This window comes from Lingula anatina, chromosome 1 (genome assembly GCF_051362555.1).
Source record: "Lingula anatina isolate TDL-2025a chromosome 1, LinAna3.0, whole genome shotgun sequence".
Lineage (NCBI taxonomy): Eukaryota > Metazoa > Brachiopoda > Lingulata > Lingulida > Lingulidae > Lingula > Lingula anatina.
The window spans coordinates 37,475,259-37,493,091 of record NC_141767.1 but is presented as its reverse complement, the minus strand read 5'-3'; the positions used below and the strand labels follow the sequence as shown (position 1 = coordinate 37,493,091).

Below are 17,833 nucleotides of genomic sequence, written 5' to 3'. Positions count from 1 at the left end.
GGTGCTTGCAAAACTGTTACGTTTGTTAGTTGTGCATTCCCTGATAAGACGCCTGTGTAAAACGATCAATATCACAGGATAGATACACATCTTTACAAACCAATTATACACGGACTACTTGTGTCGCAGAGAAATGTCACTGTAACTAATTTTCGTCGTCACGTACTCAGGGAGATATTGAATACATGGCGATTAAATCCATATTTCTGTCGCAGACTGGATTGCCCATATCCATGTACCCATGGTAACGTTAATCTAATTTTTATGCAGTCGCTTTTTTCCTTAGTATGTTTTGAATGTTTTATAAAAGCTCATCCTATATTAACACACATATTCTTTTGGCTTGCTCCAAGTAGATTATTTGTTCAGATTCAAACGGAAAGAATTTAGATTCCTTTTCGAACTGAATTGCGACAGCGGAGCAAGATGGAGCAATGGTGGAGGAAGGATGGCGATTCGCGATTGGATGGCAAAAAGACTATTAGAAAAGATGTCAGATGGACAATGAAACGTTTCTTTTATCTTCAATTGTTAGTTTGTGATAAAAGAACCTATAAGGTCACGCCTAACTGTTATTACTAATCCGACTTCACACATTACTGCCGTTGAACACACAGACCGAAGTTTTTGTGAAACGGAGGAAGGGGGGGGGGGGGGGCTTGGCTAAATATCAGACCTGCAGCATCCTCTTCCCACAAATTTGCATGAAGGGATTTTGTTCTTGCAAATTTGCTCGGAATTAGCAACAATACAATTTTTTCTTGCAAACTCCTTGCCACAAACTTTTAGTTTGCAGCAAATTTGATGCAAACTTTTCATTTTGCCAGGAGGGAGAAGTGAATAGATAAATATTGTATTCTGTTACCTCATTTCATTAGTGAAATTACTAAGTAAATCCAAAATGACAATAAGAAAAAGAGAATTAGTAGCACCTTGTTTTATTGTCCAATATTTCATAAGAAATATTTTTCAATTTTTCGAAGGTATACGAAAACTCACTTCAAGTAATGAGAAGCAAGTGATGAACTGACCATTGCAGGCAGAGCACCGATTTAATACTTGGTTAGCCTGCTGAACCACTTCAAAAACTGCCTAGACTGTGCTGAAAACTTCATCCCTTTTTTACAAAATATGATTCTATGACACCAATATTGCATCAATACACAATACATTCTCACACAATCTTAGGCAAAACTTTAAAATCTGAAGATTTCTTAGTTGAAGCCCCCTCAAATAATGCTGTTGTAATACGAAGGACTGGTGTAACCTTAGTAGCATGATACCCTCTACCAGGGCCACAGATTGATTTTTCACTCGATACTCACAGATGTCTCTGGATAAGTTATGTCAAATTTTCTACGCGTTAGAGAAAAGTGCACATGATTATTTCGTGGCCATGGTAGAGGGTAATAGCACGAGAAGCTCTTATCTATATACAGAACTCCTGCAATAAACAAATGAAATGTAAAGACCATAGTGATTGAAATCTGCTATATCAAAAAGATACAAAGAGCAAGTTGTCCAAATCCACACAAAACAGCTTATTTAAACATCAGCAGCCTGCTATATATAATATATATAGTACTGTGCATGTAACTAAGAGCTTTGTCTTAGTGAACAGCTATTTCTCAGTGATGACGATGAACAGCAATTTAACTATAAAATCACTGGCCACAGAACAGCAATTTAACTATAAAATCACTGGCCATAGACAAAGTATTTTTGTTTAAAAAATAAAATAAAAAATTCCCCATTTCAAAAGACTGTTAAATTCCAAAAGACTATTTCAGCACCCAATACCAAACACGTATAATCTTCTTCAACCTGCTTCCATGATTAAAATACTATGCCTCACGTCTCCAACCCTTCAACATATTCATGATTCCAGGATCATCAGAGCAGCAAGTTCTACTTTTAAATTACCCCTTCTCTTCAATGAACTTTGTGCTTTACCATGACTGCCATGTTTGTTTTTAAAAAAATCCATATGCACACCAGTGCACCTGTTGACGCTGATCATCTTCACTTACATTAAGAAATAAACATTAACAAATGTTCATTAATTATACACAGTAGCTGAAACTGGTAAAAGTACATTAAAGTACTTGAATCAAAACTGAAATGTTACCAACCTATAAAGCCAGAATACAGATAACTTTGTAAAACAGAAGCTTTAAACAATCACAAAGACTGCAATATAGGCAAATACCCGCAAGCAGTGTAAACAAAAAATAAATAAATAAATAAAGACATTCCATCATATGTTTCGCAGTGGAATTAAAAAGACAAACATATAACCACTTAAAGCCTCAAACAAATAAGCCTCCTAATAAATGTGAACCTTGGAAAGTTTAGAAAATAATTCAATAGATAATACTGTAATTTTATGATTTAATCCTGCATGCAACTTCTGAATTAATAAAAAAATATATATACCGAAGTCTAAACATAATCAAAAATATCATGCAGAACTCCCATTTCCTCTTTTTGCAAATTATGAAGAAACACTTTACACTAATGAGGACAGAAATAGTATATCATGTATACCATCATGAATATCAGGTCCTACAACATGCTGCATACTGGTTTGAGACACAAGTTCATAAAACAGAGCAGACCACTAGCCACAGAAAAAGAGCTGACATTTCTTACATCACACTTAATGCAGTATAATCTTTATAAATCATCAGTGTATATTACCGAATGGCAAATTAAGCCTGAAAACAAATCCAGCTTTTCCTTTTTTTTCTTTTTTCTTCCTTTTTCTGTTAATAACAACACAGTCATAACTGTATTCATATCTCACAAAAGATCTACCTGTGAAATGATAATTACTCCAATTATCAGATCCAGACGCCCTTTTAAAAGTTTAAAACAAACTCGGTTCATGTCTGAAAGTACAGGAAGATCAGAATTCAAGTCACCAGATAAATGATACAATTTGTGTTTACTTCACATTCTTCTGTTCTATTATGCTGTCAATAACAGCCTGAAGCAGCCCAGTGAATGTGATTCTTTTGACACAGGCTTTGCTAAAGTTTTATATCAAACAACAGTTGGCGCCATCACTTAACGAACAAAAATTTCACCACATAGGTGGCGCCATCACTTTAGCAACATATATTTCAACCCATAGGTGACGATATCACACTTCATGGATAGTCAATGTGTAAAAAGTACAGTTAGATCCAAGTTCCTCTTGATATCTCCGAAAAAGAGTCACTCAAGATTAAGCATCTCTATCTGCTAGTGTCTAAAGCTTCTGTGTGGTCTGTGATGGTCACCCCATGTGTTGTGGCGTGGTCTTGGCAGATCGCCAAACATTTCTGTTCCGTCCTCATGGACGCTGAGTGCTAGGGCTTTAATACTTGCGGCCATGTGTTCTGGGTCTGGGGCTGTCTTCTGCAAGTACCAATGGAAGCTTTTGAATGGTTAATTCAATACTGGTAGAGACAGTTTTTGACCCAAAAAGAGAACAATTTTATATTATAAGTGCCTTATTCAATTGAGTCAACTGAGTCAATTCAAATGAAGTGATCCAACTTACTCTTTTCACTTAATTCTTTTACTATACAGAAATGTTTTCTTTTTCTATCTTTTCAACAAACTACACATTTAGCTTCAACCTGTACACTCACATATACATCTTCCTCTTCTCTCTCAGAGAACTTTCCTGTCCTGAATGCCATAGGAACAGATATGGGGATGGAGCGCGAGTAGATCCCACTGTCTCTATCACTGCTATCGCTCTGGTCTTCATTCATACTGTTATCTACAATATCACATTGTTAACAGTTAAAACTATACCTATGTGATAGTAAGGTGTCAGAATTGGGAACATTAACCAGGGATTATCCAATATCCAGTTACTGTTATCTCTCTTCAACGCACTCAGATATATTTGGCATATGAATTTTATTTTTAAAAAATCATATCTCATTGATCTTTTACATTATGTCGTTATTAAAGTTAACAAATATGTTACATTATGTAACATTTTCATCAATGAGGACAAATTTATCAACTTTGGCTTAAAAACGACAACCCAGATGAATCTGGAACATGTTCAGCATAGATCTAGATTAAACAACTTACATCCTGTTTCAGTCAAAGACAACATCCGTGAAACTTTATTCAGAGGCAAGAACTTCTGTCAAGCTCTGGGTTTAATGAAATGTACAGTTGCTGTGGTGATCACTGACATCAAAAATAATTCATTTAATTTCACCAATTTATCAATAAACCCAATGGGCTAAAAAGCCAAACTAATTTTCAGTATCAAAAACTAACACCCTTGTAACACCCTTTCTTACCTGTATCATCATCTGACTCATCAAAAGCTGGTAAGTCTTCATCGTCATCTAAGCCTTCCAGCTCAAATACTGAAACAATATAAGAATTATGGCCATATTCAAGACATAAAAAAAAAAAAAAAAAATTAGCTACTGTACAAGAATAAGAAGCTTAGGTTTTTTTTATTCATTTAAATAATTCTTCTTGGACTAGTCAGTAATCTAGTACTATGCTGAAAAAAATCACAAAACCTCAACACCTACGATAAGATATATAAAATAATGAGTTACCTGTGTTATGATAGGAACAATGTTTACTATTTTTATCCTTACCTTCATCTAAACTTCTATTGCTCTGAAGCCTCACAGGAGCAGAGGTGGTTCGTTGCAGTAGTTGATGAGACTGGTAGTTACTTTGGCTTTTCTTGTCCTGTTGCTGCACTGGTGACACCTGTTGTCGAAAATGATAAAGGTTTTGAGTGTAATTATTTGGAAAAAAACACAGCTGCTCATCTTCCAATCTACAGGTACTTTTCTTTAACTGCTCATCTCTTTTGTAGTTCATTCTAATATGACACCACCAGTGTAAGAAAACCACTGAAAGTTGTAGTTTCAAGTAATAAGGCCCTAGATTGAATCATATTATGCCCACAAACCACTTGCTAGTACTTTATAAGACTGTTTTCACTTATATGTTCACATCACAAATGATGAAAAGGTTCAGAATCTTGTTTTATTAGGTAATACTACCATGACTGTACAGAGTTCATGAAGAAGAAATGCATGAATCCTAAAACAGTTTAATTCTGAAAATCTGGGGTTTTGATGTTCTAACCTTGTTCTGGTTCCTTGTGTCTTGCTCTAAGCTGGATGACTCAGTCAAACTGCTCGCTAAAATTATTTAAAAATGTATAAATATATATGATAAACCTAATGTTTACCTCTGTCTTCATTCATTGTAACAAGAAAATAATGGTAAAATCCAACAAATTCATACAATTATGATATCCATCTTTTAAAGTTTTTTTTTTGTTGGTAGCTTTGTTTTAGATGACATATGGAATATAGTTTCAGCATATTTATCACTTATATTTCACTGTGCCAAGTATCATTATAGTCAACTTGAAAACAAACAACAAACCTTCCACACTATTTTCTGGACTAGAATCATCTACCATTGCCTCCGTCAGAGACTCGGTGAGATCTTTGGCTTCTGAAGCAAGCAGGGAACTGTAAGAAAAAAAAAACAAAATGCAATGACTTGAAAGAAATGGCTTTTCCTTTTCTTCTGTCAGTTAACAATATATGTACACTATATCTCACATACTTTTGCCTTTTAAAACATCTCCAATTTCCTAGAAATTTATCATCATTTTATACACTTCCTGCACCCTACCGATCTTCCCTCTTTTTGCTGTCTGGCACCTGCTCTCCCACAGCTATGCCCATACTGCAGTGCTATACAATGTGCAGCCTTAAAATACTGCACAAGCCTTAAATAATTCACCACAAATGCACGGGGCATATATATGTAACTGTGCATCTATTACATATTTATCTCGGGTCACATTTGGGGTCATTCTGGTCTAAAGGGGTTCAAGTCTGATCTCTGGAAGTGCACAGTTGGAGTTAAGACATTTATAAATTAAGTCTCTGGGTCTCTTTATTAAGCCTTCTTAATCTCTTAATTAACCCACACAGCTAATTAATTGTGCTTTCAGTTTAACTTATAGACAATTTAATGAGTTATTGCAATCAACTGCCTTCCCACTTCCTGCAGTTAAAACTGAAACATTTTCCGTCCAAACTGTTCTGAACACCACCTGATCCACTTTATCTACAGCCTATCCCTTTGTAACAAATGTTCCGATCACAAGTGGGGATTATATGGGAGCACAGATAGTTAGTGGCCCTGAATTAATACACGCGACTTGAGCGTTTGCATGCACCTTGCACGTGTATAAGATAACGCAAGATACAACGACCCTTTTATGCCCCTCTTATCACAAGAGCATGATAATAATGATAACAGCAGGAGTACACTATCATACCTGACCAGGGCATGATAAAATAATTCAAACTGATGACATATACAAATAACCAATTAAGCAACAAAGTTGTTGATTGCAGGAAATGGAGATGATCTGTTTCAACAGCTGAGGAGATCATGTGATAAATATAGCAACCCTGGACAGAACAATTCTGTGGTCCCTGCATCCCTGTGTATAAGCTGATCTTACATACTTTGCCAGAGTTAAACCCCTAATGTGGTAACACTGAGAACATGAGAACACAACATTTTAGAGCTAAAAAAATGAAATAGGTGTACACTTCAGAGAATCAAAATCCTATCAGTTTTATAACCAAACCTTTCACAACTTTTCATAACATAGCAAAAATTCTATTCCTTTCATTAAGACCAATTTCAACACACTACTGATTATTACTACCTAATCTTCATAAAAATATATTCTTTTAAAAATATATTCTGACACTTACACAGTGGAAGATTCTGAAGCGCACACCTATTATTGGCATAATTCCAAAGGCAGGTAGTGATAATCCTATCAACTTCTTTCCAGGCCAGATTTAATATACGACTTGACCTTGACATAGATGTGGACTATAGCAAAGCCAACATTATTATATAATACTGTAATATATTAGTCTTGTGGACACAGGGAGTACAAGTGTATATTATGTAACCAATAAATCTTGACATTTGATTCTAGAAAAGTGATGACTTGACTCTTATATAATTATATGAGTAGCTCATTTTTTGAAGGATAAAAATGACTAAAATGAGAATTTCATGTCTTTTGTAGTCATCTTCTGCACACTACTAGGGTTAATTAAAAAACAAGCTTTTCAATATCTTTTGTTGTTGTTGTTGTTGTTGTTGTTGTTAATTTGCTACCACAAAGTTTTTTAATGGCAGGACAATATCTAAGCACGTGAAATGACACTCCCCAATCAGGTAACATCTCAGCACAGACCACAGGTGATATATTGGTCATTATTTCAGGGCATATTTCGACTTATTTTCATAACCTTTGGTTGTAAACAAGGGTATCTAACCACTGGCAGTAAACAACAAAGCAGGCTGAATGTGAGTCAGTGTCAGAAAAAGTCCATGGACCTAAAATGCAACACCTGGCTTGCTTATCTTTCTTTATATCAAGAGTAAAACAGTTACAAGTACATAACACCACTCTGAAGGATAAAAATGCAGGAGGATACACTGCATATAAAAGTTCATCTAGTTGTGTGCCTAACAAAATTAAAACCCTGCTTCTGATTTTGTTTTATATCTAGAATGTACATTTTCTATATCTGATGAGTGTTTTTTCAAAGTCAACTTTTTTATTTTTCCTTTTTATGTGTATGAACACTTGTGTAAGTTTGTGCAGTGTTAAATTATTCATTGGTTTCCATTTCTTTTATCTGAAAATAAGAATACATAATGTGTGCATAAGAATCTCATACTGAACAAGCTTACCTGATCAAAGTATTTTTATCCCTCCTTGCTTTGCTTTGAAGTTTTGCATACTGTGTTCTCTGTTCCTCTTGATATTTTCTAAAGAAAAAAAAACACAAAAAGAAAAAAATTACCAAATGCAATCCACTATCATACAAATATATATCTGGAAAAGAACTGTCTTGATCCTTCTATCACATAAACCAAAGAACCCCAACTGCAGTAACTTTGTAATCAATTTTTTTCTATTTTCCATACTGTGAAATCTCTCAGCAAAATGCCAAAGAGTACACTCTTAATATGAGGGGGTGGGAAAATGTAACTATACTACTCATAGCTGTTTCTTTTTACCCTGGAAAGGTTATTGACCAGTTAAATTTTATCTTCAAGGCCAAACATGTTATCCTTATCAAGGCTGTCTCTATGTATAAAGTATATCTTTTCTGACAACTGAAGTAGATAAACCACCTGAGCCTGCACACGTGTCTATATTTATCTTCTGGAAATCTGCTAAAGAAATCGCTTAGAGATTATGAATAACTTAGGTGCTATTTGTTGCAGGCATTTCGTTATAAAGACCATTCATATTTCTCAATTTCTTATTTCTGATGTCTTGATACCTCTACTTAAGGTATATTAGAAGCTGAATTCAAAATTTTAAATTTGGAACAAAACAGTTGGGCTCAGTTTTGACAAATAATGCACCTTATATTTACTTGAAATACATATTTTTCTAACCATCTACAAACTCTTTTACCTAATTCTTTCCTCCATTGCAGCCTCTTCTTGTATCAGATACTGGTTCAGTCTTTGTTGGACGGCAGTCAAAGTTTCCTGCAGAGATTCATATTTACTGGACTGGAGGCCTGAAGACATAGAAAACACAGCTACAGTTAACAAATAGATTATATATATATATATATATATATATATATATATATATATATATATATATATATATATATATATATATACCAAAAAGCTTATTTTCAAACTGTGTAACACAACACACATAAAAAAACTCTGTGACAAAGTTTGAAAATTGGAGAAATTGTAGTACTCTTCCCCTTCCTCTTCCTCCATGCACATATGTGCACACATGCCTACAAACACACATGCAGCCACACATACATATAAACACGCACTGGTTACCACAGTGCACAATCAAACCTACCCCACCCATGTCAACAGAGGCACATCACATCCCAATACCCTGTGAATTAAGGTCTCAGTTCTTACCAAAAGGTGTGAACCTGTGCTGATTGTCATTCACTCCCTTCAGCACAATATTGTACAGAGGAGAATAGTCTGGAGACTGCATCAAACTCTCAATTGCCGTAGCGTCTCTCTGCAATCCAAAACAAAAAGACTCAATACAAATATGTACATAATCAAAAACAACTGACCATAAATAATGCAACTGTACACAATTTTCACTAAGGTCTTCTTGGCACTGTGTTCTATACATAAAATCAATGGCAGCCTGCACTGGCCATGCACAAACCTACTTAATTTCAAAAATAAGTTTTAAGCAAAATTGCACAGCTGTCAGCGGATCCTAGATATATTCCTCAAATGGTGACTCACTTTTGCAGCACCTATCATTTAAGGGTGTTGCATTCACTCACTATGTCAAACCTAAAGGTGGTCAGCTGCTGAAAATAGAACACGGGTCACCCACCAGCTGAAATGAAACCACACTGCGCAGTGCCTCAGTAAACAGCCCAGGGAGTCCCCACAGCTTAGCAGGTGTATTATAACCAGGCTCTAATCTCAAAGCCCCAAATGTCAGCCCACTATGTGTACACAAATGACAAGCCAGCCTGGCTATCACCAGGTCAAATAAGACACCTGTCCTCATTAATTATCTAGTTTTGAAGTACCTTAAATTGATGTCATAGATGATGGATTAAAATAACTTGCACAAATGATCTCCTTATAAGCAAAAGCTCTGGTATATATGGCAAGTGATGCTAGCTATGACTTTTTAAACCAATTAAACTCGCAAAAAAATACATATCCATAGACTTTATGTGTAATGACCTTCAAAATTAGCAGGAACTATCTTTATCACATGGGTGAACTAAATGTTGGCTAATACTGCAGCCAAATTTATAGTCTTAAATAATAGATATAAACAGAATGACTAACAGTAATGTGTTTGGGGGGAGGGGGGGTGCACATAAAGCCTGTCTATGGCAAGCCCCCCCCCCCCCCCCCCCTCCTTCTGTAAGCTGATAAGGGGGAGAGAGTCAGTGCCCTGGCACTTATAACAAGATATTAAACACTTAAACCTCAGGGTGCTTTATAATTAACTGCTTATCTTTACATGCTGTACAAGTTTAATATCAGATTTTACCTTTTATCTTAAACTAGTGAAAATTAATGCCATGTCATATTAAATTCCCTTTTTATGGAACAATTATTTTAAAGCATTTTGCAGACTTTTTCAAATGCTATATTGAGCACAGATTAAAATTAGGCTGTATATTTCTTATGTTTACATCAACATTCATGACATTGATAAAAAAATTTGAAGAAAATCACAAGATAAACTACTCAGCAGCACAGCTGGAATGCATTGCGTCAGAAGTATATGTAGGATACAATGACGTAAGTGCTAAAACTGTGTCAACACAGGTGCCTGGCTGTCTTGGGCTGTCTTACACTATCACACTTCTTACCTTTAATGTGACAAACCAACGTGACATAAATCACATCACAACTTAGCATTGCCAACTCTTCTGCACTCTGCACATTCAGTTGTTTAGAAGTCATTACTTTTAGTAAGCCAAAATCCACTCTAATCCAGTGTTTAAGGCATATGAACTCAACACTTACCCCCTTTCTCCCTTCAAGTTACGCAGACGGTGTATTAAATAGACGGAGAACAATGAATTTGCGAGTACTAGTAACTCAGTCATTCCCTTCTGCCAAAAACAAGGGTCAGAGCTTTCACCTTAGCTGCCCTCATCTCAGGTCACTCAGAGGCAATCCTTATTTTTAACTTTGTACCAGCTTGTACATAACAATAATACATCCAAGGTCACTGATGTGAAAACCATGTGTCACCCTCAGGTTATCAAAAGAAACCCTTCACTCATATCCATATACCCTCCTTGTTTAATGTTATGTCAGTCATTGTGGAAAGAAACCTGTATATGACTGCATAATCAGAACAGTGTACTGTTTAAAATGCTGCAATTTCAAAACATACAGGTAGATTTAGCCTTTGTGCATACTGTCCCCATAGACTGACTGGAGCTTTGGTAATGTGTTAAATCCTTAGTAAATTGCATGTATGTACATCTATCTTAATTCTTAATTCCTCAGGGAGCTAGCGCTTCAGTAAATACAATTGCTTTAATAAATTATCGGCCTCAACATCCAACTTCTACAATTTTCCAAAAAAGTTGTTTGTATGTGTATGCTTTCACCTACAAGTACTAGCCCAGTAGACTAGTACATGGAAAGCACTGCCTGGTAAAAAAAAAAAAAAAAAAAAAAAAAAAAAAAAGATGAAAGAAGACCTCCTCAACTGCTTACCAGTAACTTTTTGTTGACTAGAATTCTATTGCTCCTGGAGGCAGTGTTGACAGCGTGTGTCAGTAAACCACAGTTGACACACTCATATGTGGTCCAATGTCCAACAGTTTTCTTCTTCAGTAGACAGGGGTGTTCCTGAAAGAACCAATTTCACCCATTACACTTTACTTTCTCATAAATACTCTAGGCCCAGCCAGCGCTTTAAGCAATAACACATCTGTTGATCACATTACAATGTTGTTACCAAGTTTTAATATAGGTTGGAGCATGATGTCTGTAATTGTCTGACAAGATTTTTCAGCAAGCAGTTTAATCAGAATGCAAGAATAATGCCTTGAAGATAAATACATATTCTTTTAGGGGAGTAAGGCAAAGATATGTAATTGTAACTAAGATAGTTTATTTCTAAAAGATTTATGTTTTTAAATTAATTTTTTTTGTAAAAGTGTGTGTGTGAAATTACTTATCAAGATAAATGAATAAACATGAAACACAAAATGTACTTTATGTTGATCATATTGCTGTTTGTTATTATACACAAAGCATAAACCAAAAGATGCTTCATATAAAAATACATTGGGTTCATGTTTACAAATGTTCATAAAGGTGTGCATTATCTTTGTGAAATAGGAACAGCACTAAAATAAAGTTTCCATCCAGAAACAATAAACAGTTCCACATGGTGTATGGCCAGCATTATAACTGTATCCAGCTCAAGTGGCTTAAAATAGCTATTGACCCACTACAACAGGGAAACACTCCGCTGGGTGATTAAAGTGCTTAGGGCTTTGTTATATTGATAAAAACTTGCAGGCAGCACCATTTTACTTGAACCATGCTATACTTTTGCATACTGGTGGCTCAATTTTTTAAAGATATTTGTCTCAATATGTTCTGAACCTTGATGATTTTTATTACAGTTACATCAAAAAAAACATGAATATGAACAAGGTTGTTGATGTCAACTTTGTTGTTCCAATGGTTACAATAAGTAATCATTTTGTCAATATAACATGGAAAACCTGAATCTATTTTTAAGTCTGTTTATTGATTAATAAATAGCTGATTCAGCAATGAAAAATATTTATTCAATGAAGTGCTCATCAGCCAAGAGATAAGAAAAGGTAAATCACTGGTGTCCATATTGGGAATAGTGTCCATATTAGGAACCATCTCCCTCTCTAATGATGCCCGGTTTTCTTCATTTCTGCATGAATTCACTTTTCTTTTTTTACAAGACCAAATTGATATATATTGCCACACTGGTATTCATTACTAAAATCTCGCTGTAGGGATTTTAAAAACCTTTTTAGATAATCTTTTCAACCCAACCTGTTCTTCCCTCCCACACCTGCTTCGACACATATCAACACAGATTAACCCATTTTTGTAGAAAAGCGAACATGTACATGTACAAACAAACATGTACATGACATCTAGCACATATTCCCAACAAAAAGGAATTAGAGCAATAAACCAGCCATTCTGTAAGACCTGCATGATGAAACTGCTACCATTATAAGAAACTGCTGGTGCTATCAAATACTGTCTCTGTCTACAAAAACCCTATGAGACCTGCTTGATGAAATTGCTACCCTTATTAAAAAAACTCAATTTTTCCCAAAAACTGTCTCTGTCAACTAATCCATAAAACAAAATTTTTGAATATATAAGGAAGCCCATGAAGCAATCAAACATTTCATGCTCATAAACAGGAAATATTAATTCGAGTGTTTACCTGAGATATTCCTTCCAGATCCAACTGAACTTCAGCTAATTCTGAGTATTTTATTTCTTTCTGGAGAGTTTCATTTAATCCTGGAAAGCCATCAAAAACTTAGAAAACATCTGAGAAAAAATCTGTTGTTGCCAATTTTACGTGTGAGAGGACTGATGAAATCAAATTGCGCCAACTCTTTGAACTAATGAAAAGGTAAGCAGCAAGTTATTAACAAATTTATTCATAGCTTATTTCAGGAAACATAAATAATGACATGCATTTATCTCTTGGTATAAGGAGCCTTCTCGAGAGTCATTTCAAAATTTTAAAGTTTTTAACGCTCATTTCTTTATAACTTAAGAACAGTTATATCATTAAGACACTGACCTAAGTTTGCAACATCAGCAGTGACAAGGTTGGGGGTCTTGCTGTGGATGTTCACATTCAAACATTGACATGTCAGGCGTACCATTTTTCCTTCCAGGTATCTTGTCTCAGCAGATTCAGGGTTAAGGTCTGTAAATAAAGAAAAGTATGTAAATTGGTTTATATTTTTCAAACCCAGGCAGTTATTATATGAATTTAGTTGATTAATTGTAAATATACCATTTTTTTTATAAATTCTAAAGGTGTTTGCTTGATCAAGTCTTATTTCTTTTGTTAATAAAAATGGAAATGTTCTTTGCCAGCAGCATTGCATCACCGATAGTGTTATTCCCCTTTCTAGATATCTTAGGCACCAGAATAATTGTTTATTTGAAGAAACTAAATTTATAATCCAAAAGAAAAACTTAATGACACATTTTGGCTCTGACACTCTAAGGTTCAAGAATTGAAAGTTGACAACAGTGAGTCACCTGGAATGTCGTCAGAATGGCAGGTGTAAAGGAAATTTGATTACTTTGGTATGAGTATCCCACAAATTCAGTTACCCATATGACAATTATTGAAGGTGGGGGTAGGATTATTTCTGTTTTTCAATCAGCCATGTTACACATGTCTATTAAGAAAAGCTATCTATTTATATTAACACTACAGCGATAATCGTTACACCATCCCTTTTCCATAAATGCTGAGTACACAAGATCATGTGATGATACCTCAACCACTGAACTGCACAAGTTAATAAGTACCAGTACATTCAGACAATACAAAAAAATATGCACTTTTCTACCTAAGGGATGGTGCGTCATTCCATCATTATACAACAGACATTCAAAAAACCTGTTTCATTAAAACTGTACAAGTTAACCTTTTTGTTTGGTTATCAAAAAGTTGAAATAACAAAACTACTTTCTAAAGCTTGAAATCCCAGGAGATCAATTACTTTCCCTGGACTACTTATTACTTCTTTTCAATAACCTTTTAATAGAGTGCGACTCTCAAAGCAGTGACCTAATTTCTACGCTTTAAGAACAGTATAGGTATACATGTATAAACATATTTTGCCTAACCCATTTTCATTTATTTGCTGTCAGCTTCGATTGGAATATAGATAGAACCATCAGACAATTGAATATTGTATGCACAACACAAACCTCCACAGGCGTAGAACTTAACATTGCAATTTCTGACACAGAAAACAATTTGTGATATAATAAACCCATGCTTATGGAGATTAAGCTGCAATTTTTAATCAAATTCAATAAAATGTCTCATCCTCAAAATAACAACACTCATAAATCAATTATTTTCACAGGAAACACTGACTTGATTTCAGACACCCTGTCTGTACCTAGATCATAAAGTGTATCATTACCTTTATAAATCCTAGCTCCTCTCCTGTATTATGACTATCTGTGGTGATAACTCACTCAAGTGACAAGGCTAATGAGTAACAGTCATATGTGTGACAAACACAAGCCATTCAAGATACCAACAAGGAAGAACCTCCGACATTTCATAATTTCCTAAATGTGGCTTACCTGATCCTTTATCCAGACAAACTGAAACTGTTTCAAAAAAAAATCCCCCTTAAACATGGCATTATGCCAAAATTTCATTTTTACATGCCTGCAATTGCTTGTATTTGGTATACAGCAATGTTTGATTTCTAAAACCTATGTGCAGGTAAATGCATATACTTTCACTGATGTGATCTGTTATTTTTTGTAGAGGCGATATCCATTTTTTAAATCATGTGACCATGTGTCATGTATTAAACTTCAATAAGACCTCTTCCTGGGAAAAAAGACATATTAAGAATCAGCATTTTAATTGTTCAAGGCAACCTTCACATACAGAAAGACTAAAAGCTACTCTAATGCAGTGTACACTTGTTTCTCTGTAAATCCTACCTGAACAGAATGATAATGATATGAATTTCTGGACAAGTTTCTGGTGTTGACCTTGAACCTCAATCATTACATGGTCGAGGGATCGAAAGAAAGTTAGACAGCACATTAGCACATACTACTGCTGTGCCGCATGAAGAGAAAACATCAACAAAACTGCATGGCAAAATACCTGCATCAATAATGAATAGGCAATGAGCTATATGTGTCCTAACACCATGGAATAATCTTAAGTGAATACCTGCTAAGAGTCACATACACACATGCACACACGAAATAAAGAAAGCAAGAATTGAGTATTTCTCTATTTCCAGTTTTCAAAGCTGAAAAAGTAACCTATAATATCAGTTTAAATACTAACTTGAGAAATAAAACTATTGTGTAGAAAAATTTTTCCAAAAAAAAAAAAAAACTGATATTGTATAAAGCAAACTGTAAAAGACAATGTGGACAGGGAGGTCATCTCCACTTTAGGGTCTTTCTTCAATCTACACATCCAAGTTAAATCAATCACCATTAAAAAATGGTATTGCCAGGTTTATATACAGTACAAGGAGGCTGAGGCAGGAAGTACAGACTGGGCCAGGGCTGTGATTGTATCTGAGAATCAATAATTCCCAGCACCACACATGCAACAGCTTGGGTTATATCTATAGGTTATATCTTCCTAGGGACCTGTAAAGACTGTGTAAATATTGTAAAGCTGGCTTATCTTGTATATCAAGGATATTGGGATTTACATCCAATCTTAACATGAAATTTTAATTGCTAGCAAATGATGCTGCATTCTTCTTTTCATCTATAAAAATTGAAATTTTTACAATATATGATATATACATGTGACATTCTTATACCCCATCATCTTCTCTGAATGTAATTGCTTTTATTTCAAATCACCCATGCTAAGATGTGTTTGAACAAAATTCTTGCAATCTTAGCGATACTTCTGCAGTTAAGAGCTTCTTTGTATAAAAGCAAAATCATTAAAGTGAAATGCATGCCAACACTTTTTTAAGAAAGTTAAGATAACAATTGCCTTATATAGGTGACTTGTAATTAATCAGCTGACAATTTTATACACCACTTTATGGACCACATTTTGTTTTAATGAAGTAAACAAGTCTTTTTTTCTTCTGTCATAATCCATGATTATTTTTTTAATCTGACCTTAATTACAAACACTGTGGTATATCTGATTCTTAATCATTTACTTACTAATATTTGATTTAAATTTAGAGAGACAAACTATATAGGCATTACCCTAGAATTACTAATACCTTTACCAAACTAATCTTGCAACCAAAGTAATCTTGCGGCTGGAGTATATATGAGTTAAAAAAAACCCAAAGTAATCTTGCGGCTGGAGTATATATGAGTTATAAAAAAAAACTTTACCAAACTATTCTTGCGGCTGGAGTATGTATGAGTAATAAAAAAAACCTTTACCAAACTAATCTTGCGGCTGGAGTGTATATATATATATGAGTTATAATAAGCTAACGATGTACACATAACATAATTGCTACTGAATGATCCAGTGGATATAAAAAATAATAATAGTACAATTAGCAGAAAACTATGAAATCACAATACTACGTTCAAATATCATTTCGCTTCAGGAATATTTGCACATTACTGCCAAAAGGATCAAGAAGAAAAAACACTAGAAATGGAACAATAAAACTCAAATTGATTGAAATGCTTAGTCTGGAAAGGGGGTCACAGAGACCGTCACCGTGTAATTAATTTAAATGCACATTGCGGCGTGAAATCTACAAGTTAGCGAGCGATCACATACCTGATTGTTATGTGCTGCTTTTGAATTATTGCACAGGGAAGACTTGTTTCTATCACACACAATCGGTTGCAGTACTTGCTCCTACGCGGTTGATCAGCTGCTCGCTATGACAAATGATAACAAATCTGTGGAAAATTACCAGAACAACATGACCTTGAAGAGTTACTGTGGATTTTGAGTTTAGTTTTCTTTTTTTCCCCGTTGGGGATTTTCAGCTTATTTGGATTTTTTTTAATATAGCTTTGGATACTGCAACATCATTTGCAAGTATCAAAATGAAGTGATACATACCACATTATTAAATATTGTTAATATTCTGACAACGAAACTTTAGTAATCTTTGAGTACGAAACCACCCGAGGTTAGCCGAGTGTATGAGTTAACCTTGCTGTATCAATAGTTCACCTTGCTGTTGGTTTGGCCAGGACAAATAATACTCAGCCGAATGTTGCGCTAAATCCTGATATGCTTGCCTAAAGTTTTAACTTCCCAGAAAAAATTATTATTATGAATTATTATTATTATGAATAACCATTTATTGAGGGTATTTATGTTGAGAGAATGGAGAAGAGAATGGAGAACACGATGAGTGCCTTGTTTTCAGTTGTTTATTTATTTTTTTACCAAGCAACAAGATACAATAATATTTTTTAAAGAGCTTTTACCCATAAACTGTTTCTCGTTTCAACCCCTAATTTCAATTTT

General features: G+C 34.7%; 1 protein-coding gene across 4 annotated transcripts; it reads right to left on the bottom strand.

The window, feature by feature from the left end:
- Positions 1 to 922: 922 nt before the first annotated feature.
- LOC106164735 (uncharacterized) lies at positions 923 to 17,320 on the bottom strand. 4 transcript variants are annotated; one of them, XM_024076138.2, is made up of 13 exons: positions 17,129 to 17,320; positions 13,424 to 13,552; positions 13,055 to 13,134; positions 11,317 to 11,451; positions 9,010 to 9,118; positions 8,528 to 8,636; positions 7,792 to 7,869; positions 5,434 to 5,522; positions 5,128 to 5,183; positions 4,626 to 4,743; positions 4,314 to 4,382; positions 3,639 to 3,772; positions 923 to 3,402 (listed from the first exon to the last, which is right to left on the bottom strand). In XM_024076138.2, exons 2-13 carry the CDS (start codon positions 13,506 to 13,508, stop codon positions 3,247 to 3,249), a joined length of 1,218 nt encoding a protein of 405 aa, XP_023931906.2. In that variant the 5' UTR covers positions 13,509 to 13,552; positions 17,129 to 17,320; the 3' UTR covers positions 923 to 3,246. The 4 variants fall into 4 exon arrangements, with proteins under 4 accessions (XP_023931906.2, XP_086857787.1, XP_013398197.2 ...); XM_087001661.1 differs by lacking the exon at positions 17,129 to 17,320 and adding an exon at positions 15,334 to 15,415; XM_013542743.3 differs by lacking the exon at positions 17,129 to 17,320 and adding an exon at positions 14,796 to 14,921.
- Positions 17,321 to 17,833: the final 513 nt, after the last annotated feature.